General features: G+C 43.9%; 1 protein-coding gene across 5 annotated transcripts; it reads right to left on the reverse strand.

The window, feature by feature from the left end:
- Nucleotides 1-876: 876 nt before the first annotated feature.
- Nucleotides 877-24,804, reverse strand: TMBIM6 (transmembrane BAX inhibitor motif containing 6). Of its 5 annotated transcripts, XM_063610643.1 has the most exons (12): nucleotides 24,669-24,718; nucleotides 24,166-24,324; nucleotides 22,723-22,870; nucleotides 13,266-13,351; nucleotides 12,735-12,843; nucleotides 10,051-10,171; nucleotides 7,545-7,593; nucleotides 7,341-7,438; nucleotides 7,059-7,138; nucleotides 6,501-6,601; nucleotides 3,992-4,067; nucleotides 877-2,889 (listed from the first exon to the last, which is right to left on the reverse strand). In XM_063610643.1, the coding sequence occupies exons 4-12, from the start codon at nucleotides 13,319-13,321 to the stop codon at nucleotides 2,866-2,868; spliced, it is 714 nt and encodes a 237-aa protein (XP_063466713.1). In that variant the 5' UTR covers nucleotides 13,322-13,351; nucleotides 22,723-22,870; nucleotides 24,166-24,324; nucleotides 24,669-24,718; the 3' UTR covers nucleotides 877-2,865. The 5 variants fall into 5 exon arrangements, with proteins under 5 accessions (XP_063466713.1, XP_063466714.1, XP_055150922.1 ...); XM_063610644.1 differs by lacking the exon at nucleotides 24,166-24,324 and having other exon boundaries at nucleotides 24,669-24,723; XM_055294947.2 differs by lacking the exon at nucleotides 22,723-22,870.
- Nucleotides 24,805-24,879: the final 75 nt, after the last annotated feature.

Below are 24,879 nucleotides of genomic sequence, written 5' to 3' on the forward strand. Positions count from 1 at the left end.
CGCCCGCCACCATGCCGGGCTATTTTTTGTTGTTATCTTTAGTTGAGACGGGGTTTCACCATATTGGCCAGGCTCAACACTCCTGACTTCAGGTGATCCGCCTGCATCAACCTCCAAAAGTGCTGGGATTACACGCGTGAGCCACCGCGCCTGGCCGACTTTTTGAGACTAAGTCTCTGTCACCCAGGCTGGAATGCAGTGGTGCATCTCAGCTCACTGCAACCTTCACCTCTCAGGTTCAAGTAATTCTCCTGCCTCAGCCTCCCAAGTAGCTGGGATTACAAGTGCCTGCCACTATGCCTAATTTTTTTTTTTTTTTTTTTGGTGTATTTAGTAGAGATGGGGTTTCACCATGTTGGCCAGACTGGTCTTGAACTCCTGGCCTCAAGAGATCTGCCCACCTTGGCCTCCCAAAGTGCTGGGATTACAGGCGTGAGCCACCATGCCTGGCCAACTTTTACATCTTCATTAATTACTGCACTTAGAATACAGCCTGGCAGCAGTGGGTGAACAAAAATACTTGCAGAATGAGTGGGTATCATTTGCCTTTTTTCCATTATGCATCCTCAAATTCCAAAGCTTGGCTGCACATCTGAACCAACTGCACATACCACCACAAACAACATATAGCAAAGGTGGCGGGGGGTGGAGAGGACTGGAAAAAAAACTGGCTTACATATTTGACAAGAGAAAATTCTCAACATTCGTGGCATGTTGGGGCTATAGAGTGGGAGGTCTAAGTGGGGGATCTTTGTCTCTATTCATACTTAGGACACAAACTCAATCGTATCCCACTCCCAGCCCCCACTAGCAAACCCTGGCAGTATCACAAGTTCCATGACCAGCTGTACCCTTGAATTTAACACAAACACCAGGAAAGGTTAAGGAATTTTATTTATTTTTTACAAATTAAGACTATGTAGATTTCATATATTTCTGAATCAAAAACACCTTTGTCTTCACAGTATGAGTTAGAATGCAGCCTGAGCTGAAAATCAAGGAACTAGAAAAGAAAGTGGTAGAGATAACTATATTAAAAATCTGTTAGGCATTTTCTTTAAAAGTAGGTTTTTTTTTTTTTTGCTTTTTTTTTTTTTTTTTTTTTTTAATATCTTGTCATTCTTGGCACTGTTTCTAAAGAAAAACTCCATTATCCCAAGCAAAAAGCACAGAAGGTGGAGTTTGGCTTCAAGAGATATAACTCGAAATCTTAGGCCTGGCAGAGAATCACCAAATTTATGGAGAGTTAACAGGGGTTTAACAGGAAGTAAGTCCCTTTAGTAAGTTCTCAAGCCCAGAGGCTGGAGGCAGCAGCTAAATCAGAGGACAGCATCCTCAGTGAAAGTGAGCCATTCCGGGTGGCACGTCACTCCAGGAATAAACACAACTTGGAAACAAATGCATGGGATAGCACAGTGACATGGTGCACTGTGAACCTGAGGCCACTGTGTCAAACTGTGCACTGGTTGTGAATAGGGAGAGCCAAAAATTATGTCCTACTGGTAATGAGCTTTCAATGGCTCGATCCTCTCACACTGAGGCTCTGTAGAGCAGCTCAGAGCCACAACCACTCCCAACATTGACCCTTCTGGGGGCAGCTGTCTGTGGCAGACCACAGGGAAGGAGCTGGAGATCCCCATTAGGACTGTCCACCCACACTTGAAACCACAAAACTGCAGGGATTGGGGCTCTCACAGGTTTGGTCGCCTAACTCCCGCCTAAAAGGCCACAAATTTCTGGAAAACAGGTAACAGACCAAAAACTAAAGTGCATCTGTAAAATGAACATTTATCTACTGCCCCGAATCTCTGGCTTGACACTACCTATTGGTGTCCAGTTGGGGACAGACTAAAATGCACTGACGGACTATTAGGATTGCTGCCTCCTAAGTTATCACAGCCCCGTTCTGTTGGTGTGAATGAGGAACTGCTTGGTTGTTAAAGGAGATTTTGCTCCCTGCTGCCCCAAACAGGTCTGGCAGGATTGGTTACAATGAGCTCCAGAGGCTCAACCATTCCCCTTCCCTATCCCTGCTTGGGACATTTAATCACAGCCACCTAGTAGAGGCCAGTCAGTAACGGGATAACCAACCAAAAAAACAAAAACAGGGCAAGTTTGGGAGAACCCTACGATGCTGTACCTTGATACACATAATCAGCCTTTTTAAAAATGCCTGACAAAATTAGTTTTTCCTTTGTGCTGAAGTCTTCCCACCCATGGATGGAAGCAGGCTGACTCCCTGAGGGTCAAAGGGTGGGAAAGGGAACACATTACTTTTGTGAAGGCAAAGCAGAAAGGTGTGTTTGCCAGACCAGCGTGAGCAGCTCAGAGGAAGCAAAGCATCCACCAGGAGAGGCTCTCCATTTTCTTTGCAGGGCCTGACGGTTCGGATATGAGGCTGAGTTAACAGTGGGACCACTGAACTTCTTTCCAATGGAAAACTCATGGCCCAGTCCCATAGGAACTGTGCGCATACCAAACAACCATGAGGAAGGAAGGGCCGGGTGGCTCTACCAAACAGTTCAGGTCCACTGGGTGAAGCCTGGTGGGAAAGTAGACTCCTGGTTGGCGCCCTCTGCTGGTGCCACTCCTCATCGTGGCGGGTCGACTGCCTGAGGAAGAGGCTACGGATGGGGTTGACAAAAAAGGGAGTCAGGGGAACCCCAGGAAGATGAAGCCAAACTCCAAACTATATTCTGCTAATCAGTTTTTTGATCAAAAAATTCAAAATAGAGGAAACCACAAAGTACAAAAGCTTTTCTGATGCTTTTCATTATCACAGAACACACCACCTGTAATGTATGCAAAAAGGAAATGAGGGGTGGAAGGAGAGGAAGTCAAATTGGGAAAGGCTGGATGGTCACTTCATTTCTTCTCTTTCTTCTTATCCTAGAAATGGAGAAAAATCACCCAATTAATTTTCGACATTTGACATTCAAGCTAAAACTCTTGAGTGAGCATTTAGTTAGGGACTAGAAGTGAGCCAGACAATTAAAAAGAAATGAGAAATGCTTCCTAAGCTCAGCAAGAACTGAATCTTAACCACGTCCTACTGGTGGTTCCCAAAGTTGCCGAAAGACCGACTGAGAATAAAGGTTAAGCAGCTGTCCCCGCCCCCACCCCAAGAGTGCCTAGGTGGGCTGCCTGACCACTCTAGGCTATTCACAGCCACTACAGCTCAGATCCCAACAGTGAAGGCTGCAGATGGCACTCTCCTCAAAGAGTGAAACTAGGGGCCAAGACCACCAACCATCCATTAGGCGCGAGAAATGCTGCACCCTGCAAAGTGAGCATGACTCTTTGGCATAAACTGACATTCAGAAATAAGTTGGTCCAGCAGAATTCTTCATTCAATCTTGGATGGAAGCCCAATGTATTAAGGAATGAAAATTGAGTTGCTTGTTCTGAAACTTGTACATCTGCTTAGTGCTCAGTCCAACCATGGCATAGCCCAGACAGAGCCAGCAATCCTATCTGGTCAGCTGCTCCCACTACCACTATGCTATCTCTAAGCTCCATAAGGTCTGTAAAGAAAAGCTCATTTCATTTGTTTCCCCCACTGCTGGACTCAACTATGTTGGATACTCATTAGCCCTATACAGAATGCTTCCTTGGAAAAAAAAATTAAGACTAACAAATGGGTAAAATTAGTCTACTTCTGAAATTTACAACGTCCTCCACAATACCTTTCTCTGAGTCACAACCATATAGTCTTTAAATTATTCATATAGTAGGTTGTGTTTACTGCCACTGAAGCTTTTTTCCCTTTCATACTAAGCTCAGGGATTAGTTAAAAAAAATTTTTTTTTTCCACTTGCTGCTTTTTCTCTATCAACTGAAGACTTCTGGTTTACCTCTTACTCAGCGGCCTGCCTTACAGTTACCCTGGACCTAACACAGTGTGTGAGCAAGTTTTCAAATCTGAAGTATACACATATGCCAAGCTCAGGAGCCAATTATTCTCTCATCTTTGGGTTGTAGGCTAACTAACCTTTTCATTCATGGCCAGGATCATCATGAGTTTTCTGAAGAGAGTAATGAAATCTAAGAAGAGATCAATGCAGTGCCTGAAAGGCAAGAACCAGATTAGGATCTGTACTTCAGACTTTCTTTTATCCACAAGCCCACAAAGATGCAGAATATAAACCCCACCCCCGCCCCCGCGAGCCAGCTTCTCCCACACTTTACCCCCAGCTAAGGAAGTAAAACTCTGGAGTCTGAGATCCTTTAGACTCATCGAAGTCATGCAGCATAAAGAGACTGGGCCGGGCACAGTGGCTCATGCCTGTAATCCCAACATCTTGGGAGGCTGAGGCAGGTGGACTGCTTGAGCCCAGGAGTTCGAGACCAACCTGGGTAACACAACAAAATCCCGTCTCTACAAAAATTAGCAGGGCATGGTGGCATGCACCTGTAATCCCAGCTACTGAGGAGGCTGAGGTGGGAGGAACACCTGAACCCAGGGAGGTTGAGTCTGCGGTGGGCCATGACAGTGCCACTCTCCTACTGTAGCTTGGGTGACAGAGCAAGCCCTGTCTCAAGCGCTTTGAACTCTGCAGAGGTCCAAGTCTGAACCCTTAACTACCACTAATTAGTCACGAGACTGAGAGAATCACTACATTTAAAAAAAAGTGCCGGGCACAGTGGCTCACACCTGTAATCCCAGCACTTTGGAAGGCCGAGGCGGGCAGATCACCTGAGTCAGGAGTTTGAGACCAGCCTGACCAACATGGAGAAACCCCATCTCAACTAAAAATACAAAATTAGCCAGGCATGGTGGCGCATGCCTGTAATTCCAGCTACTCAGGAGGTTAAGGCAGGAGAATCACCTGAACCCGGGAGATGGAGGTTGCGGTCAGCCAAGATCGCACCATTGCACTCTAGCCTGGGCAACAAGAGCGAAACTCCGTATCAAAAAAAAAAAAAAGTGAGCTGGGCATGGTGGCCCATGTCTGTAATCCCACCACTTTGGGAGGCTGAGGAAGGCAGATTGCTTGAGGCCAAGAGTTCAACACCATGTCCTCACGGGGCAACGTGGCAAAACCTCGTTCTACTAAAATTACAAAAATTAGCTGGACGTGGTGGAGAGCGCCTGTAATCCCAGCTACTAGGGAGGCTGAGGCACAAGAATCACTTGAACCCAGGAGGCGGAGGTTGCAGTGAGCTGAGACGTTGCCACTGCACTCCAGCCTGGGTGACAGAGCAAGACTGTCTCAAAAAAAAAAAAAAAAAAAAGTGGCTGGGCATGGTGGCTTAAGCCTGTAATCCCAACACTTTGGGAGACCAAGGCAAGAGGATTGCTTGAGACCAATCTGGGCATATGGTAAGACCCCATCTCTACAAAAAATAAATTAGCCTGGCATGGTCACATGTGCCTGTTGTCCCAGCTACTCAAGAGGGTGAGGCAGGAGGACTGCTTGAGCACAGGAAATTCAGGCTGCAGCGAGCTGTGTTCACGGCACCACACTACTGCTTACACAACAGAGCGAGACCCTGTCTCTAAAATAAGAGTGTACACTACTGCTTACACAACAGAGCGAGACCCTGTCTCTAAAATAAGAGTATATCTTCTACTCATTGTTTAAAGAATACAGAAGTATAAAAAGAAAAAGGAGAAAAATCTCTTTCCCTCACTTCTGCCTGGAGGTACCCACTATGGATATGTAAATATATAGCCACCCTGCAACACTTTTTCTTTTTTTTTTTTTTTTTTTTGAGATGGAGTCTCGCTCTGTAGTCCAGGCTGGAGTGCAGTGGTGCAATCTCCGCTCACCGCAAGCTCCGCCTCCTGGGTTCACGCCATTCTCCTGCCTCAGCCTCCCGAGTAGCTGGGACTACAGGTGCCCGCCACCACGCCTAGCTAATTTTTTGTATTTTTGGTAGAGACGGGGTTTCACCGTGTTAGCCAAGATGGTCTCGATCTCCTGACCTCGTGATCCACCTGCCTCGACCTCCCAAAGTGCTGGGATTACAGGCATGAGCCACTGTGTCTGGCCCCCACACTTTTTTTTTTTTTGAGACAGGGTCTTGCTCTGTTGCCAGGCTGGAGTGCAGTGGCGCAATCTTGGCTCACTTCAACCTCCACCTCCTAGGTTCAAATGATTCTTATGCCTTAGCCTCCTGAGTAGCTGGGATTATATACATGTGCCACCATGCCCAGCTAATTTTTTAATATTTTTAGTAGAGATGGGATTTCGCCATGTTGCCCAGGCTGGTCTCGAGCTTCTGAGCTCAAGCGATCCAGCGGCCTCAGCCTCCCAAAGTGCTGGGATTATAGGTGTGAGCCACCATGCCCAGCCTATTAGCCCAGATTTTTAAAAAACCTGAAGTCTTTCAGGAATTGAGGAAGATTATGGCACACAGTTCCAAAACCATGGGTTTCCTACCACATACACTCCCAAAGCTTGGCCACCTATGTTCAGCCAATGCCAACCTAAGTTCAGCTGTGCAACAGTATGCCTCAACCTTCATGCTCGTTAAAGACTAGTTCCCACACTCACCAGATATAATCTTGATCTCCATGTTCGGCCTTTTCAATAATGAGTTGAGTATCAAAAAGGACAAAGCCACACATGACCACCAGTCCCACATACAGGTTTGCCTAACAAATGTATGAGATTAAGTTACTATATAGCAGAAGTTGTAGAGAAAAAAAAAACAGCCATACTTTCTGGCTCATAGCCACTTGAAAGTACATCAAACGTGAACCCTATGAATATTACCATTCATGAGAACTGCAGCCTAGGGTGAAGACCACATTACTTCCCTAGGCACAATACTGCACTGGTCACTGGAAGAGTTTCAATCATTTAAACAATCAGCCACTGCCAGACTGGCCTTACACAAATGGTGTCTGAGCAAACCATTTTCTCTTAGCAATGCCCAACCTTGTGCAGCCTGTTTTCACTTGTGGCAGAAGGCTCCATACTATGAAGGATAATGGGAAGGCTTACAGAGCACTGCCCATAGTAGTACAGAAAGAAGTGCAAAAAAAAAAAAGAAAGAAAGAAAGAAGTGTGAGGCAAATGGCTGCTAGAAAGTTCTAGGCTAAGTCTTACCTGGAAAAGCCAAATGGATCCAAAGAAAACATTCCCCAGGGAAGACAAAAGCAACAGGCTCAGGGCTGACATCAAGATACCTATAAGACACAGCAAAAAGCTGTCTCGAGAGAAGCCAAAGCAAAGTAAAGCAATCCCATTAAAGCCATTCCTTAACTTCCCCCAGAATGAAGGTTAAGCTCAACTCAATAGTCACAAAGGAGTTAGGGATAAGGAAGGAGTACTAGTGAGAATTCTGGCTAAAAAGGAGCCCCCATTCCCTGTTTCCCAGTTCACACTTACCTCCCAGAAAGAGGTAGCTACGGCGCCTGGCATAGAGTGCACTGAGGGTGAAGCAGGTAAAGATCATTGCTGTGCCCATGAAAGCAGTGGGAAGGATGCTGTTAGAAAAAAGACCATTAGATTAAGGGCTACAGGTATACGGTCTACATTTAGAAGGCGTATTCATAAAGATAAAAGCACGTAAGACACTACCAAAAGAGTTACCTGGGGTTGACGGCAATACAAAACTCCAGGGCAGGGCCCAGGCCAACTCCTAGAAAACAAAAAACCCAGAACACAGTATTACCATCAATTCTTGAATAGGATCCTCATCCAAAAGCTGATCCCAAAATATAGGCATAGTCATGCTCTTAACAAACGTGGACTAAAGAATTAAATCTCTCTCCCCTCCGCTGTAATTGTTTTCAATAAATGTATACTTGACTGGGTTGGTTTTTTTTTTTATAGAAATAGCTGCAAAATTGTCCTCCTAGCTGAAAATCATGGATGACCTCAGGGAGGGTACAGAAATTAGAAGAAAATAAAGTAGGCATGCCAAACATTTCAGAGCTAGAGTGATGTGAGATGGTAATATAGGCCAAATCAGGAATTAGAAAAAAAGGATAAAGAGCAAAACAGTGCCTCCTGGCCAGCAACCTTATAGTCATATAGGACTGACTCCCCTTTGTAGCAAAGAAAGGCGAGACTGGTTCTGCAGGTGAACACCTGCCAACGGGAGGGCAACCTGTTCCAGCTCTAACATTTCTTTCATTCTAATTACTTTCCTCTTTCCTTCTGATAATTCCACCCCTTAATGCCTTCAAAAACTAGCTTGCCCTGATGCAAAAATCTTAATCCCTAAATCTCTTCCTTTCTAAAATTTCTCCTACATATATCAGACTGTCATTCAGAACAAGCTGTTCTAATTCAAATGTTGTCTTGCAAACATTTTTATTATATAGCTTGAGTCTTGTTTCCTTTATGACAATTCTAGAAGAGCTGCGCCTTTCTTTTTTTGAGAATCAGCAAAGTGTCCTGCACAACAGATCTCAATGTATAGCTTTAATGCACTGTCTATAAGACTCAGAACAGAAGCTCCTATGGTAATTGCCAGTGTGGGTGCAACTAAGTTGGATTCTCAGGTCTAGTTTATTAAAAGTTCTATGTCTCCTATTAATAGGTTATGCTACCTAAGCTCTTGAACCTCATTCATTCAAGTACACAATGGCTATTTTTGGATACAAAAGTATAGTCACAGTGGCTATTCACAGAGTTTCCCCTAATGGATGGGGAAACAAAATGAACCTATATGAAATTAGAAAGCAGGCCAGGAAGGCCAGGCACGGTGGCTCACGCCTATAATCCCAGCACTTTGGGAGGCTGAGGCAGGTAGATTACCTGAGGTCAGGAGTTCGAGACCAGTCTGACCAACATGGTCAAACCCCGTCTCTACTAAAATACAAAATTAGGGCCAGGGGCAGTGGCTCATGCCTGTAATCCCAGCACTTTGGGAGGCCGAGGTGGGCGGATCACGAGGTCAGGAATTCGAGACCAGCCTGGCCAACATAGTGAAACCCCATCTCTACTAAAAATACAAAAGATTAGCCGGCGTGGTGGTGGGTGCCTATAATCCCAGCTATTCGGGAGGCTGAGGCGGGAGAATCGCTTGAACCCGAGAAGTAGAGGCTGCAGTGAGCCAAGATTGTGCCACTGCACTCCAGCCTGGGCAACAAGAGTGAAACTCAGTCTCAAAAAAAAACAAACAAACACAAAAAAGCGCTGGGTGTGGTGGCTCACGCCTGTAATCCCAACATTTTGGGAGTCTGAGGCGAGCAGATCACGAGGTCAGGAGATCAAGACCATCCTGGCCAACATGGTGAAACCCCGTCTCTACTAAAATACAAAAAATTAGCCGCTTGTAGTCCCAGCTACTTGGGAAGCTGAGGAAGGGGAATCGCTTGAACCTGGGAGGCAAAGATTGCAGTGAGCTGAGATCTCGCCACTGCACTCCAGCCTGGCAACAGAGTGACACTCCATCTCAAAAAAAAGCCAGGAGGTAGGGTACTATGGCTCACGCCTGTAATCCCAACACTTTGGGAGGCTAAGGTGGGTGGATCACCAGGTCAAGAGATCAAGACCATCCTGGCCAACATGGTGAAACCCCATCTCTACTAAAAATACAAAAATTAGCCGAGCATGGTGGCACATGCCTGTAATCCCAGCTATTTGGGAGGCTGAGGCAGGAGAATCGCTTGAACCCGGGAGGCAGAGGTTGCAGTGAGCCGAGATCACACCACTGCACTCTCTAGCCTGGGTGACAGAGGGAGACACTGTCTCAATAAAAAAAAAAAAAAAAAGGGCCAGGCATGGTGGCTCACGCCTGTAATCCTAGCACTTTAGGAGGCCGAGGCGGGCGGATCATGAGGTCAGGAGATCGAGACCACCCTGGCTAACACGATGAAACCCCGTCTCTACTAAAAATGCAAAATATTAGCCGGGTGTGGTGGCAGGTGCCTGTGGTCCCAGCTACACGGGAGGCTGAGGCAGGAGAATGGTGTGAACCCGGGAGGCGGAGCTTGCAGTGAGCCGAGATCGAGCCACTGCACTCCGGCCTGGGCAGCAGAGCGAGACTCCATCTCAAAAAAAAAAAAAAGGGGGGGGGGTGGGGGATAACTAAGAGATACTGAAAATACAGCTCACCCCTCAAAATTAGACAAATCCCTTAACGTACCTGTAAGGAAAGCAAATCCAGCAAGAAGTCCCAGTCTTTTCTGTTCAGTTTCATGGCTATGAGGTGTTGCCATCAGCCAAATCATCAATATCAGGGAGCCCAAGGCAGACAGCAGGCCAGCCTATCAGAGTCAGAATCAATCGATCATTCAATCATTAAACACTTGAAAGTTTCAAATTTATTTTGCAAGAGACCTTTATTGGGTTCAAATACTCATCTGAACTTCCTAACATTTGCTTATAACCTGGAGGCAGGAGAAAAAGTAGTGTTTTCTCAGGGATGGGGCTGAGGAGAGAACCCAGAAGCCTTGAAGCACAGTTAGGACCATGGTGGATGCTGGAAGCTCTTCTGGCTTGCATAGTCCTTCAACTACAGTACAACTACCTAAGTCAAACTATGAGTGAGTCTTGCCCAAAAAATAGAAAGGATGAATGAAACGTGACAAGTGCTTAAAGTACACTCCATCTGTACAATAAATAGAAATGATCCCTTTTTGATCACTTAAAAAAAAACACGGTGGCTCACGCCTGTAATCCCAGCACTTTGGGAGGCCGAGGTGGGCAAATCACCTGAGATCAGGAGTTCGAGACCAGCCTGACCAACATGGAGAAACCCCGTTTCTAAAAATACAAAATTAGCCAGGCATGGTGGCACATGCCTGTAATCTCAGCTACTCAGGAGGCTGAGCCAAGAGAATTGCTTGAACCCAGGGAGGCAGAGGTTGCGGTGAGCCAAGATCGCGCCATTGCACTCCAGCCTGGGCAACAACAATGAAACTCCATCTCAAAAAAACAAAAACCAACAAACAAACAAAACCCCCAAAAACCAAAACACCAAGACACATACATATACAGAAGACTGCAAAGTACTAAAACGTTAATAGTAGTTACTTCTGGATGATGGGATTATGGAAGTTTTTAAAATACTTCCTTCTCATTGCTAATCTGTTTTCTGAATTTTCTAAAATGAACGCATATTAGCTTTGTAGTAAGAAAAAAGTGTTTCTGTTTTTAAAAACGCAAAGTGGGAAAAACTACAGGCATTAGAAAAAAGAGAAATCATTAAGGATGGACGTAGACACTGAAGTTCCTTCCTTCCTTTAAAGGAAGAAGTTGATTCTCATTATTCACAGTGTTTATGTTAGAAAGTCACAGTGGACAATGAATTAGTAAGCCCTTGTTCCTGAGGGAAATAAAAGGTAGGTAAGTTCCTGCAAGCCTAAGGTCACAACATTTTCATCAAATGATCAATAGATAACTTGTTTTTATGTGTGTTTCTGTTTAAGGACACCTCATTTGACATTATTTTTGATTCCTTAACATTGAACTCACAATCACAACAGCAGTACAACTCATGCCGGAATGAAGCTTATCTAATATACACATTTTCTTCATAAGGCACATTACGGTCTTTCTGCACTCAGGAATACTAGACAGCACTTCAGCACTATGCTGTTTGCAGTCTAACAGCAAAATTAAGCCAAGCATGGTGGCATGCGCTTGTATTCCCAGCTACTTGGGAGGCTGAGGTGCGAGGATCACTTGAGCCCAGGAGTTTGAGACCAGTCAGGACAACACCACAAGACCTCCACTCAAAAAAAGCAGCAAAATCACCAATTAAAAGCACAAAAATGCAAAGAAAGTGGCACTAAATGACCATGAAAAGAACATTTGTTTACAATATGAGAACTGAAACAAGAAGGCAGAGCACTGTCTTGTTCAACCTCAGCTGAAAACACTGCACAACAGGGTGACTCAACTTTTTCACCACTCTGTGCCTGTCTGCAAAAAGTGCCATGAGTAACAGAGCAAGACTCTGTCTCAAAAAAAAAAAAAAAAAAAAAAAAAAAGTGCCATGAGTATCGATTTTGGGGTTACAAATTTTAATGAGTAGGTGAATTCACAAATATAGAATCTGTGAATAACAAGGATTGACTGTATTTTACTAAATTATTTAAGGGCTAACCTTGCCTAAAACTCAAGTGATCAAAGCCCTATCCTTTGAGTGTCTAAAGTAATTTTTCACACAATCCCTACCGGGAGATGCCTGAACATAAGGATGGTTCTCAACAGTGGCAAATGCCAACAGAGGCCCCCACCTCTACATTTATGCTACAATACTCTACAAAGGGACAAGACTGTGTTAGGGAGTCTTCAAACTTTCTGGTTATTCCTCAAACTATACCTTCTACTCCTGCTGACCAAACCCAAATTCTCTCTCAATACAGGAAAACAAATTGCTGAAGGTGTTTACCCAACCATGCAGACAACAGTTATCAGAAAATAAAATGGGTCAATTCCTTAAAAAGATCTCAATCCTGCCTCTCCTGATAGTTAATCACACAATCGGAGTTTTGTAAAGGAAGAATGGAGGAAAAGATAAAAAGGCTTCTGTGGCAAAGAATCCCAGCATGCACGCCATGCGTCTACTCAGTGGGTGGGGGTCTTGTACGTCAGCAGCACACCATTCGGTGCCAAGGTTAAGGCATTCTGTTTTCGGTATCTAGAGGGAGCACAGTTGCCAGAAAATTAAAATGGCTTTACATGTCCTGATTTAATGGCTGAGTTTAAATCCTAAACTACCGATAAAGATTAAAGAGAGGAACAGGGTCCCTTGGACCACCTTGCTGAGCTGGTTTTTCCTAATGTAATTTGTACCACAGCAACCAGGAGAATCGTTCTTACCTGAATGAAATGAGTGACCACATGGACATAGGCCCCTGCAGCTGCCACAAACATACAAAGGGCAAAACTTGCATAGACCTTCTTCAGGTGCTGCTGCGTTGACGGGGTTCTAAGAAAAGAATGTGAATAAGAGCAATCACTCCCAGACCAATCTCATATTTAAGCTAAGAAGAATCATTTCTCTCTTTCCCTTCCTGGGAATATGTAAAAGTTCTGTTACAAATAGTTGAAATACTTTTAGGAAAGCATATTACAATAAAAAAGAATATTCTGAAAATAGGTTAACAGAATCTTAAATGCTGAGGAAGACCAAATGCCCAAAATTATGAATAATCAGTACCCAAACTAGAATAAATGCCTTTCCAATAACCACACAGCAACCCGTAGAATCTGGACATTTTCATCAGGTCCTCTGGATTCTGGCCAAGTCAATTTGTTAGCTTATACACACAAAAGTTATAAATGCAGAAAAGGGAAAAAGAGATATGAAAAGAAATGCAGTACAAAACCAGTCAAGGTCAAAACACTTACATATGAGAAAATTTAAAAAGCACATCAAAGTTGATCTTTCGATCAAATATGTTCATGGTTCCAGAGTCCGTGCAACAGTCTCCACTCTGCAGAATAAAGAAAGGTTAGAGTAATTAAGTCATACAGAATCACACGAACAGCTTATAAAAAAAAAAAAGCAACATATAAGTTCAGAAAGATGAAAACTTGCCTAAAATTCTACAGCCCTAACAAACCATTTTTATGTGTCCTACAATATATTTGCAATCATAACCATTTTAAAGACGACAGAGGCATTGAATGCATCTTCTCCCTCAAACTATTTTGTTACTATCATTTGATTTCTATTCTTTCAGAAGGTAATTTGCCCCTTTAAAAGGTAGTGAGTTTGTAAGAGAAATTCTCAATTAACAATCTAGTTAAAGGAACCCAGACACTGGCACATAAAGCAATTTTATGTCATTGTTTCAAGATGCTAAAGAATTCCCTTGGCTGGGCATAGTGGCTCACTGAGGCCTATAATCCCAGCACTTTTGAGAGGCTGAGGTTGGCGGATCACCTGAGGTCAGGAGTTCGAGACCAGCCTGGCCAACATGGTGAAACCCTGTCTCTACTAAAAATACAAAAATTAGCCGGGTGTGTTGGCACACACCTGTAATCTCAGCTACTCGGGAGGCTAAGACAGAAGAATTGCTTGAACCCGGGAGGCAGAGGCTGCAGGAAGCCAAGACATGCCACTGCACTCCAGCCTGGGCAACAGGGCAAGAGTCCGTCTCAAAAAAAAAGAAAAAAAAATTATCTCACTAGCAGCACCTCAAAGATAAAAAACAAAACTTTGACTAGTCTTAACAAAACAAAAACTATAAAGCTGTGTCTGGCATTAAGACCTGCATTTTAAATACATGCATATCAAATTTTCTTACCTAATACCTTTAAGAACTGAACTGAAAAGGATCCACAATTTAAAAAAAAAGAAAGGTTCCTACCTCCATAAAAAAGGAATTTATGCAGAAAGGAGGATTTTTTTGGGGGCATTTTTTTGACAGTTTCAGAACCTTTCCTACAGAAAGGCTGGAACAGTACAAAGAATTCCTGTACAACCTTCACCCAGATTTCCTAAATGCTAATATTTCACACATTTGCTTCATCCTCTTTCTATATAGCAATATACAGAGATGTAAAAATATCTTTTCCCTAACCACAAAGACACAGTACTCCTAAATACTTCAGTGTGTATATCCTGAAAGCAATGATCAAAATCAGGATATTAATACTGATGCAATGCTATTTCTAATCTGCAGACCTTATTCAGATTTTTGCCAACTGTCCCAATGTCAAAAAGGGCATTTTAAACTGAACTATATACAGATTAGATCATATCAATACCATAAAGTCAAGTTCTTAAGTTTTGCTCCCTCCCCTATTTCACATGCAATCCTAAGTGAACGTGTTCAATCTACAGTACTAAAGATCGAGTCAAGAACTTTCATCTTTTCTAAATATAAATCCTCCATACTCTTACCAGGGCCATAATGCCCATCCATTTTAAATCTACCAGAGAAGGAGGGGCAGGGAGGAAGGGATTCAAACACAAAAGTTGTGTGAAAGGCCACCTACTGAATGAAGCACTCTAATCAGCACCCAGCGCAACACTTAGAACAATTCATCTAGGTAATGAAAGTTACAGTCCCCAAACAAATTTCCTAAGGAATCCTGGGCCAGTGGAAAGATATAAACATCATTTGCTTCCTGAGGCTCTCTCCCACAAATGAAATAATCACAATGGCTGGCTTGCATTCTCTGGTTTCTCCTTTCCTTCTCTCATCAACATCACTACTCACCTCAGAACTTTTGTTAATTCTGTTCTTAAGGACCGACACAGTGAGAAGCTGCAGAACCTACTAAGGTTGTTGCTCTCTCCTCTGAGTCACAGGGATCTGGGCTCTCTTGATCTAGATGGTGCAATTATTGCAGGTTGTTACAAGGCCAACCACAGCCTTCCATAACCAAGATGAATATGAATATGTCCTCTAGAGAGCACTTACAGCATGGCAGAATTCAGCACCTGGAAAGTGTCTTTGTTTAAGGTTTCCCATTAACACCCCTAATGACATCCCTAGACAGCACTTACAATAATACTGAAGCAACCTTCAGAGCCAAGTTTCTCAGTATTCACAACGGCAACGCTGAAGAACCTCTTGCTTCCAATTACAAGAATTAAAGTAAGGGATGGAGGGGGTGGATCCTCAAACGCCCAGGGGATTCTAAGAAAGAGGCAACGCTCATGTAACCAGACCCTGCTTGGCGGAATCTGTCCGAGGGAAGAATGGCAGAAACTCCCCTTTCTCAGATACCTCTCTTGACATTTCCCAGGGGGTACTGACTGCCTCTTTCTGGTTCTCTCTTAACAACTGTTGATGGAAAAACCAAAACCATCAAAGGCTGTGCAGGTTGGGGCAGGGGGATGAGATGTCAAATGGCAATTTCACCTTGATTTAATAGAAGCTTGTGGTTTGAAATCATTAAAAAATAACTAAAACTTCTGTTTTTCAATATCAGTATTTCGAAATTTAAAAAAAAACATGTAACTACCAAATACTGGCCGGGCGCGGTGGCTCACACCTGTAATCCCAGCACTTTGAGAGGCCGAGGCGGGCGGATCACGAGGTCGGGAGATCGAGACCATCCTGGCTAACACGGTGAAACCCCGTCTCTGCTAAAAATACAAAAAATTAGCCGGGCGAGGTGGCGGGCGCCTGTAGTCCCAGCTACTCGGGAGGCTGAGGCAGGAGAATGGCGTGAACCCCAGGGGGCGGAGCCTGCAGTGAGCCGAGATCATGCCATTGCACTCCAGCCTGGGCGACAGCGAGACTCTGTTTCAAAAAAAAAAAAAAAAAAAATTGCCAAATATTATAGATGCAAAAGGGCACAGCAATTTTATTAGCTTTATGGAGAAAAAAAAGAAACCTGGTAAAGCACAGATGGTCCCTGACTTAACAGGGTTGACCTATCACTGGGAGAAATTGATACCCATTCAGTAGACTCCTTGATTTGCGATGGGTTACATCTGGATACACCCACTGTAAATTAAAAATATCGTCTAGACAAAAATGACTTACAGGTTGGGCACAGTGGCTCACGCCTGTAATCCCAGTACTTTGGGAGGCCGAGGCAGGTGGATCACTTTGACGTCAGGAGTTCGAGACCAGTCGGGCCAACATGGCGAAATGTCTCTACTAAAAATACAAAAATCATCTGGGCATGGAGGCACACCCCCGTAGTCCCAGCTACTTGGGAGGCTGAGGCAGGAGAATCACTTGAATCTGGGAGGTGGAGGTTGCAGTAAGCCGAGATCACACTACTGTACTCCAGCCTGGGCAACACAGCAAGACTCCGTTTCAAAAAAAACAAAAAAACAAAAATGACTTACAAAAAGAAAAGGACTTACATTTTCAACTTAAGGTATTTTCAACTTATGATGGGGTTTTTCCAGATGCAGCCCCGTCTTGAGCATCTGTATGCATTTAATGTGTATGACACAATGCACAGATGAGAATTTCAGAAATGTTAAAATGTGAGAGGGAATACGTAGGTCTTAGAATCAAAGAAATACGATAGTTTGCTCTAGATCTGTTCCAAATAGACAAGAATATACAGATAAGTAATGAGATCAAATTGTTCTGACAAGTTTTGCCAGATAAAATAAACTTACCAAATTTCAATCTTAGCTTCAACTAGCGAAGCTCAGAAAAGATACCTACATTTCAATGGCCGATATGCAAACTCAGCCAAACAAGATTAAGTTGCACTTAACTCAAAAATAGCAGCTCTCATATCAAGTATTTTCCATTCTAGGAGCAATCAGCTCTTAAGAGCTTGAAGTATTATATTCAATACCATTAACTAAGTAACTCGCTAACATTCCAGAGGAGCCCACAGTTAAATGAAAATCTTTGTTTTAAAAAAACACATTAAAATGTTATATTTTACCACAATAAAGAAAACAAGTACATTACAAGCTGCTAAAAAATTCAATACAGCAGTCCTTTCACACCTCTAAGCCTATTACTAATTCAACTCTAAAATAAAGAGGGGTTATTTACATAGAATGCGATGTGGATAGTGCCTCCTGGAGTTGTGGAAAATTTGCCTATACTGCATTTGTAACTGAGAAGTAAATGTTCAGGTGTTAATCATAACCAAATTCTTCTAATTTCATTCAGAGCCTCCTGTTATGCCTTCATCCCAGGAGAGGAAAATCTGTCAGAAGCTGTCAACATGTCATGCACATACTGCTAAAGCTTTGCTGAAGTGTCATCATTCTGTGGTATCCCTGACCAGTCTCCTCTGCCAGAGCCATACAAAAACAAAAAGCTAAGAGCTTAATACACAGCTCTCCCAAGAAAAAACTCAAGTAAACACAATTGTTTGAGTTAGATATTCCTGTGGTCTGCTTTTGCTTGGGAAGACAGGGACAGCAGGGGCTGGTAGGAGACAGGTATTCTTAGCAGTGGACATCTAGGTCATGTTAAATGCCTTGTTTTGTTCTAGGTATCTCCCTTACCCTTGTCCTAAAATGAAAGGGTCCAGCCTTAAATTAAAAAACAAAAACAAACAAACAAAAAAAACAGGCCGGGTGCGGTGGCTCATGCCTGTAATCCCAGCACTTTGGGAGGCCAAGGCGAGCAGATCACGAGGTCAGGAGTTCGAGACCAGCCTGACCAACATGGTGAAACCCTATCTCTACTAAAAATACAAAAATTAGCTGGGCGTGGTGGCGGGCACCTATAGTCCCAGCTACTCAGGAGGCTGAGGCAGGAGAATTGCTTGAGCCAGGGAAGCAGAGGTTGCAGTAACTGAGATCACGCCATTGCACTCCACCATGAGTGACAGTGCGAGACTACGTCTAAAAAATAAATAAATAAATAAATAAAACCATTCTCTTCAGTCCTATTCCCACACACCTAGGAACTACAGTGAATATGAAACATGCTGAAGTAGCCAAAAGCTATGCGAAACAAAACTATCATGGATTTAGTATGCATTCTATGCAATGCTGGAGCCAGGACAGACTTTGCCTCAGTGTGTACAGCAACATTAAAACAGCAAGTCAAAGAAACACTGTTCAAACATTTAATTAAATATCAGTTTGTTTTATTATGAAGACAATAAAATCTCAAGGTTATGTTCACTTCCAAAAAACAAAAAAGGAAAATTAGGCCATGCACAATGTCTCACACCTGTGAGCCCAGCACTTTGGGAAGCCAAGGTGGGAGGGTCGCTTGAGCTCAGGAGTTCCAGACCAGCCTGGGCAACACAGCAAGACCTCGTCTCTGCAAAAAATTAAAAAATTAGCTTGGTGTGGTGGTGTGCACCTGTTATCCCAACTACTTGGGAGACTGAGGAAGGAGAATTGCTTGAGCCCAGGAATTTCAGGCTGCAGTGAGCCATCATCATGTTGCTCCACTCCAGCCTGGGTAACAGAGCAAAAATGTGGAGTGCAGTGGCACGATCTCGGCTCACTGCAAGCTCCACCTCCCGGGTTGACGCCATTCTCCTGCCTCAGCCTCTCCGAGTAGCTGGGACTACAGGCGCCCGCCACCACGCCCGGCTAGTTTTTGGTATTTTTTAGTAGAGACAGGGTTTCACTGTGTTCTCGATCTCCTGACCTCGTGATCCGCCCGCCTCGGCCTCCCAAAGTGCTGGGATTACAAGCGTGAGCCACCGCGCCCGGCCTGTTTTATAAATTAAAACAACTAACTTAGTATGTCAATTACATGGTTCTTTCTTCCTGTTGTATTAATTCAACCATCCTGAACCTTGTTCCCACATATCTAGAAAGGACCAAATTGATACTTAGAAGAAAAATCCCATATGGTTTAAAAGAGGGCACGATGGCTCATGCCTGTAATCCCAGCACTTTGGGATGCCTAAGTGGGTGGATCACCTGAGGTCAGAAGATCGAGACCAACCTGACCAACATGGTGAAACCCAGTCTCTAGTAAAAAAAAAAAAAAAAAAAAAAACAAAAATCAGCCAGGTGTGGTGGTGGGCGCCTGTAATCCCAGCTACTCAGGAGGCTAGGGAAGGAAAATTGTTTGAACCCAGGAGGCAGAGTTTGCAGTGAGCCGAGATTGCGCTATTGCACTCCAGCCTGGGTGACAGAGCCAGACTCTGTCGCAAAAACAAAAACAAAAAAAAAAAAACAACAACAACAAAAAAAACAAAACAGGAGGGGGAAGAACTGTTTGTAATTTTTCAGTAGTATTTTTTCTTCTTCTTCTTCTGTGTTTTTGGCCAGGAAAGCTTTCCATTCATTAGTTTTTACTACTGAGTTATGTCCATACACTATATAACCATGTTCCCTGCATAGTGGTTAAGAGTGCCTGCTACTTCTGAATCCTAGTTATTTCCTTAGCAGTGGGACATGCAGCAAGCTTCTGGCACTTAATCTCACTGTACTTCAGTTTCGCCTACCATGTGTAAAATACTAATACATAACATTTCTTACTTCGTAAGGTTGAAGATTAGGTGAGATAATACAAATAAAGTTCTTAAAATAGCTCTTTGTACACAGGATGAGTTCAATACATGGTAACCATTGTTATTACTGGTGTACCAACATTGTTATTACTGGTGTACTCATTACTACAATGTCTTCAGTAGATTATTCTCTTTCAAAAGTCTAGTTTTAGCCTGTAATCCCAGCACTTTAGGAGGCTGAGGTAGGCGGATCACTTGAGGTCAGGAGTTCGAGACCAGCCTAGCCAACACAGTGAAACCCCATCTCTACTAAAAATACAAAAAATTAGCCAGGCGTGGTGGGCGCCTGTAATCCCAGCTACTTGGGAGGCTGAGGGAGGAGAATGGCTGGAACCCAGGAGGTGAAGGTTGCAGTGAGCCGAGATTGCACCACTGCACTCCAGCCTGGGCGACAGAGCGAGACTCTGTCTCAAAAAAAAAAAAAAAAAAGAAAATTATAAACTGAAACATAAACGCACTTGAAAAACCTCATTACTGGTTAAAAGTACAGATGCTCGATTTACAATGAAGTTACATCCCAATAATCCCATTGTACACTGAAACTATCGTGATTTATGCATTTACTACACATAACCTACCAAGACTAGCCTACCTTACCTTAAATGTGCCCAGAACGCTTACATTAGTCTGAAGTTGGACAAAACTATCTAACACAAAGCCTACTTTATAATAAAGTGTTGAATATTTCATGTGAAAGTATCATACCAGATATCCCTAGTCTGGGAAAAGATGGAAATTCAAAATGTGCAGGTTTTTTTTTTTTTTGAGACAGAGTCTCGCTCTGTTGCCCAGGCTGGAGTGCAGTGGCACAATCTCAGCTCACTGCAACCTCTGCCTCCCAGGCTCAAGTGATTATCATGCCTCAGCCTCCCGAGTAGCTGGGATTACAGGCGTGTGCCACCATGCCCAGCTAATTTTTGTATTTTAAGTAGAGACAGGGTTTTGCCATGTTGGCCAGACTGGTCTCGAACTCCTGACCTCAAGTGATCTGCCCACCTCGGCCTCCCAAAGTGTTGGGATTACAGGCATGAGCCACCATGCCCGGCCTGAAGTACAGTTTCTAACAAACAGGTAGCACTTTTGCATCATTATAAAGTAAAAAATCATTAAGTCCAATCATCATAAATTGGGGCCCGTCTGCACTTTTGTTGAAATGGCATACCTTTCCTCTAGCACATTTATACTCTCTCTCTTGTCCCACAGGGCCATGGGCATTTTGAGACAGCCTAATAGCCACTAAGTGATAATCTGATATGGTAAAGGATTTGATGAAGAAAATGCGCAAAAGCTTGATGCTTTCCCTGCCACTCCCAGGAGGTAGGTCAGTTCAGTTTTAGGAACCATCCAAGGAATTGTGTTTCATTCAACTAGGACCGAGCTTTGATCTTCCCAGGTGGACACCCTAGATGTCCCAGCCTCTCCCTTAACTTGGACCCAAATCCCTGGATTAGCTAATAGTGAATCCATCTCTCTAGGGGCTGCCTCAAAACCAAATCAGTAGCTGGAAATGAAATGCCTACTGCCTTCAGTAAACTATTTTTTGTACCAAACTTTGACACTACTGCATCTCTCTCTCTATAACAACTGTTTGACAGATACTGAATCCTAAGAAGGCCCCAAAATCCTAAACACATAATCTTCTTCCAGTATAAACCAGTAATCCCTCCCTAATAACACCATATTTATCCCAAATGGGGAGCACACACAGATTAGGACAAACAGCACACCCACTTCACCCTCACTCGTGAAGCTCCTTTTTCAAGTGTTTTGGATTCCAGTTAATTGTGCAGGAACTTCTCACCCTGAGGGCAGAGCTTGCATCTGGTTCAGCTCAGCTATCCCCAAGATTTAAGCACTACAAAGTCTCTAGAGCAAATTTAGACCCTATTATCAGATCAAGAGTGCTGTCACCTCAAATCAACATTCCCCAGCTGGCTCAGAGTGGAATCTACCTCAAGGGGTCACGCAGGTAACCTTTAAGTCAAGGAGACGGCCTTTCTCTCCTTGGTCTCGAACACCGTCTTTGGAAAACAAAATGTGTATAAAAACTACAAAAGGCTGCATGCAGTTTGGTTAGAAACTCTGGGGGAACAAAACAGTGGTAGAAGACATTTCTACCAGATTCTACAACCAGGTCAAAGTAGTAAAGGAAAAAAAATTACAAGTTAGAGCATCAGAATATTCAATGGTTTCCCTAGAGAAAACTAATACCCTTGGGCAGTTTACGAAATAAAATGAAACTCGTCAGGCCAGCAGTAGTAACTTCTATACTAATACTCCTGACTACATTTATATAAAATTTAGAACTTTTAAGGTGCTTTTATATATGTATCGCCTTTAATCCTCACACATCAACCCACGAGGAAAGGGAAAGATTAGGCCCACTTTAAATATACATCTTTTTTAAGTTCAAAAAGGCAATGTTAATAGTGGCAAGAGGACAGGATTTGGTGTCACAAGTGCTGCCACTTTCTACCATATAACCTAGGAAAAATCATTTTACCTAAGGTTATCTCAGCTTCCTCATCTGTAAGATAATGATGATGATCAATACCTGCTCTACTGAATGCCAATAAGAAAATATGTGTGAAATCAACGTAAAGTACTAAAACAAACATTAGTACTGATTTGACCAACATTAGAAAGTTAAATAGCAGAGCCAGAACCAGATTTGGGGTCTTCTGACCACTATAATCTAGTGCTCTTTTTACTATTCCATCCTACAGTAGAAAAATAAGCTTTCATTTATATAAGCTTTCAAAAGTTTCAGCCACAGATGAAAACAAATCTTTAAAAAAAAAAAAAAAAAACTCCCAAAACATAACTGATTCCTATGACATTTTTCTGCATTTTCAGCATTTGTATAAAGAGCATGAACTGTATCTATAACCAGGGAAAATAACTTGAAAATGCTAAGTATCTGGATTAATTTTACCTTTTCTTATTCTTCAGGAGAGATGACTCTTATTCTTTAGGAAAGGATTACACTGTAATCCCAGCATTTTGGGAGGTCAAGGCGGGCGAATCGCTTGAGGTCAGGCGTTCGAGACCAGGCTGGACAACATGGCAAAAGCCCGTCTCTACTAAAAATACAAAAATTAGCTGGACATGGTGGTGCGCGGCTGTCATCTCGGCTGCTTAGGAGGCTGAGGCATGAGAACTGCATGAACCAGGGAGGCGGAGGTTGCAGTGAGCCAAGATTGCACCACTGCACTCCAGCTTGGGTAAGGGAGTGAGACTGTCTCAAAAAAACATAATAATAATAATACATAAATCGCTTGAGTTCAAGAGTTGGTCAGCCTGGGCAACATGGTGAAACCCCATCTCCACAAAAAATACAAAAATTAGCTGCAGTTGGTGACGTCCACCTGTGGTCCTAGCTACTCAAGAGGCTGGGGTGGGAGGATCACCTAAGCCAGGGGAGGTCAAGGTTCAAGTAAGCCATGATTGTGCCACCGCACTCTAGCCTGGGCGACAGTGAGACTCTGCCTCAAAGAAAAAGAAAAAAAAAAAAAAAGAGGAGGAAGGTACTAAACCATGTTTCCACAATCAGATAAATGACGGAAGAAGGAAACTCTGGATCAAAAGTACAGACTGTATTTCTCAAGGGTTCAACTATTCTGTCCCTACTGGAGAAAAGTGGCAGAGAATCTAAATGTCAACATATTCTTTAGGCTAGAACAAAATATATTAGACAAAAAGGAATAAGAAAACACCAGAATGTAAATACAACAATTACAGAAAAAAGTGTGTATACGAAGGTCATAAGAAATGTGTTTATGCAATTCCCATATCTTTCCAGAATTAAATTCTTAAACCACGCATACAAAAGATAAACTGTAAATAAATATCAATAAGTAACTAGAAAAGTCCATTTGCCATTTATTTACCTTTGACCTTAAAATCCTTGTCCGTTTCAAGCACAGTCAGCCCTTCTACTGGGTTACACATTCACAAGTTGCTAGAACAGTCTCAAGTTCATAGTGATTTTTGTTGTGGGGGTGGTCAATGAAAGGCTGATGACCCCAAGCAGCCCGGGCTGGCACCGGGTAGTAATTCTACACTTGGTAAATATACAAAGATACCAAAGCCTACTTGTTACCACAGGTCCAGCAAGTAGGCCCAAGATAAAAACTGCCCAACGACGCCCTTGCTGAGCAGACTTAGACGCCCACAAAAGCTCAAGACCAAGCAAAGCAAAGCCACCTCACCTGCCCAAAGGTAACCAATCCGAACAGAGCGGGGCCGCCCCGTGGGCCTGGAAGGCAGCCCCAGCCCCAGCCTCCTCTCACTTCCCGCCTCTGCCGTCGGCTAAGGAGTAACTGAGGAGCCTCGCGTGTCACAGAGGTTGTGACATCACCCGCCCGCCAGGCCCTACCTCGAGTCTTGGCTCCGGGCCGCTCACCCAGGGTAAGCCCGACCAGAGGACCCGCCCGCAGCCGAACAGCAATCGGATGGGTGGAGTTTCGCTTTCCTTCACCCCGGAAGGACGTGCTCTGAATTCGAAAGATCGAAGCTAGGCCAAGGGGCCCTGAGTCTACACTTAGTGGAGGAGACGGAACGGGAGAAAGGAAAAGTCGGGCTGAGAAGAGGCCTTCGCCAGCGCTCTGGGGCAGAATAGAGGCCTCGACGCCCCCCAAAACCCCGCAGACTCGCCTCCGCCCCACCCCCGCGTCAGCACTGTTGCGCATGCGCAGCACTACCTCCCTAGCTTCCCTCCCCACCCAGTTTTCCCGAGTCTGGTCTCCGAGCAGGGCCTCGCTCCTTCAGGATGCCATCTGTCCGCAGAAGGAAGCTACTGCCACTCTTGCTCAGACAGTAACTGCTAACTCCCTTTCCATTTCTCACTCCCAGTTCGCCCAGTACTAGCTTCAGACTTACCTTCCTAACCCGCCTCTCCAAGGCCTACCAGCGCTTCTAACACCGGATGTGCTCTGACTCTCCCACTTCCGCTCCCGATACTTTACGCGGCGTCCGCCTCTGGAGGGAAACCCCGCCCTGTGGTCCGCTTAAGACCAGTCCTCATTGGCCGTTGGCCGCATTTCTGCCTTTCCATTGGCTGTACGTGCATAAAAAACGGCTTCTTAGGTCA

Source organism: Symphalangus syndactylus, chromosome 10 (assembly GCF_028878055.3).
Source record: "Symphalangus syndactylus isolate Jambi chromosome 10, NHGRI_mSymSyn1-v2.1_pri, whole genome shotgun sequence".
Lineage (NCBI taxonomy): Eukaryota > Metazoa > Chordata > Mammalia > Primates > Hylobatidae > Symphalangus > Symphalangus syndactylus.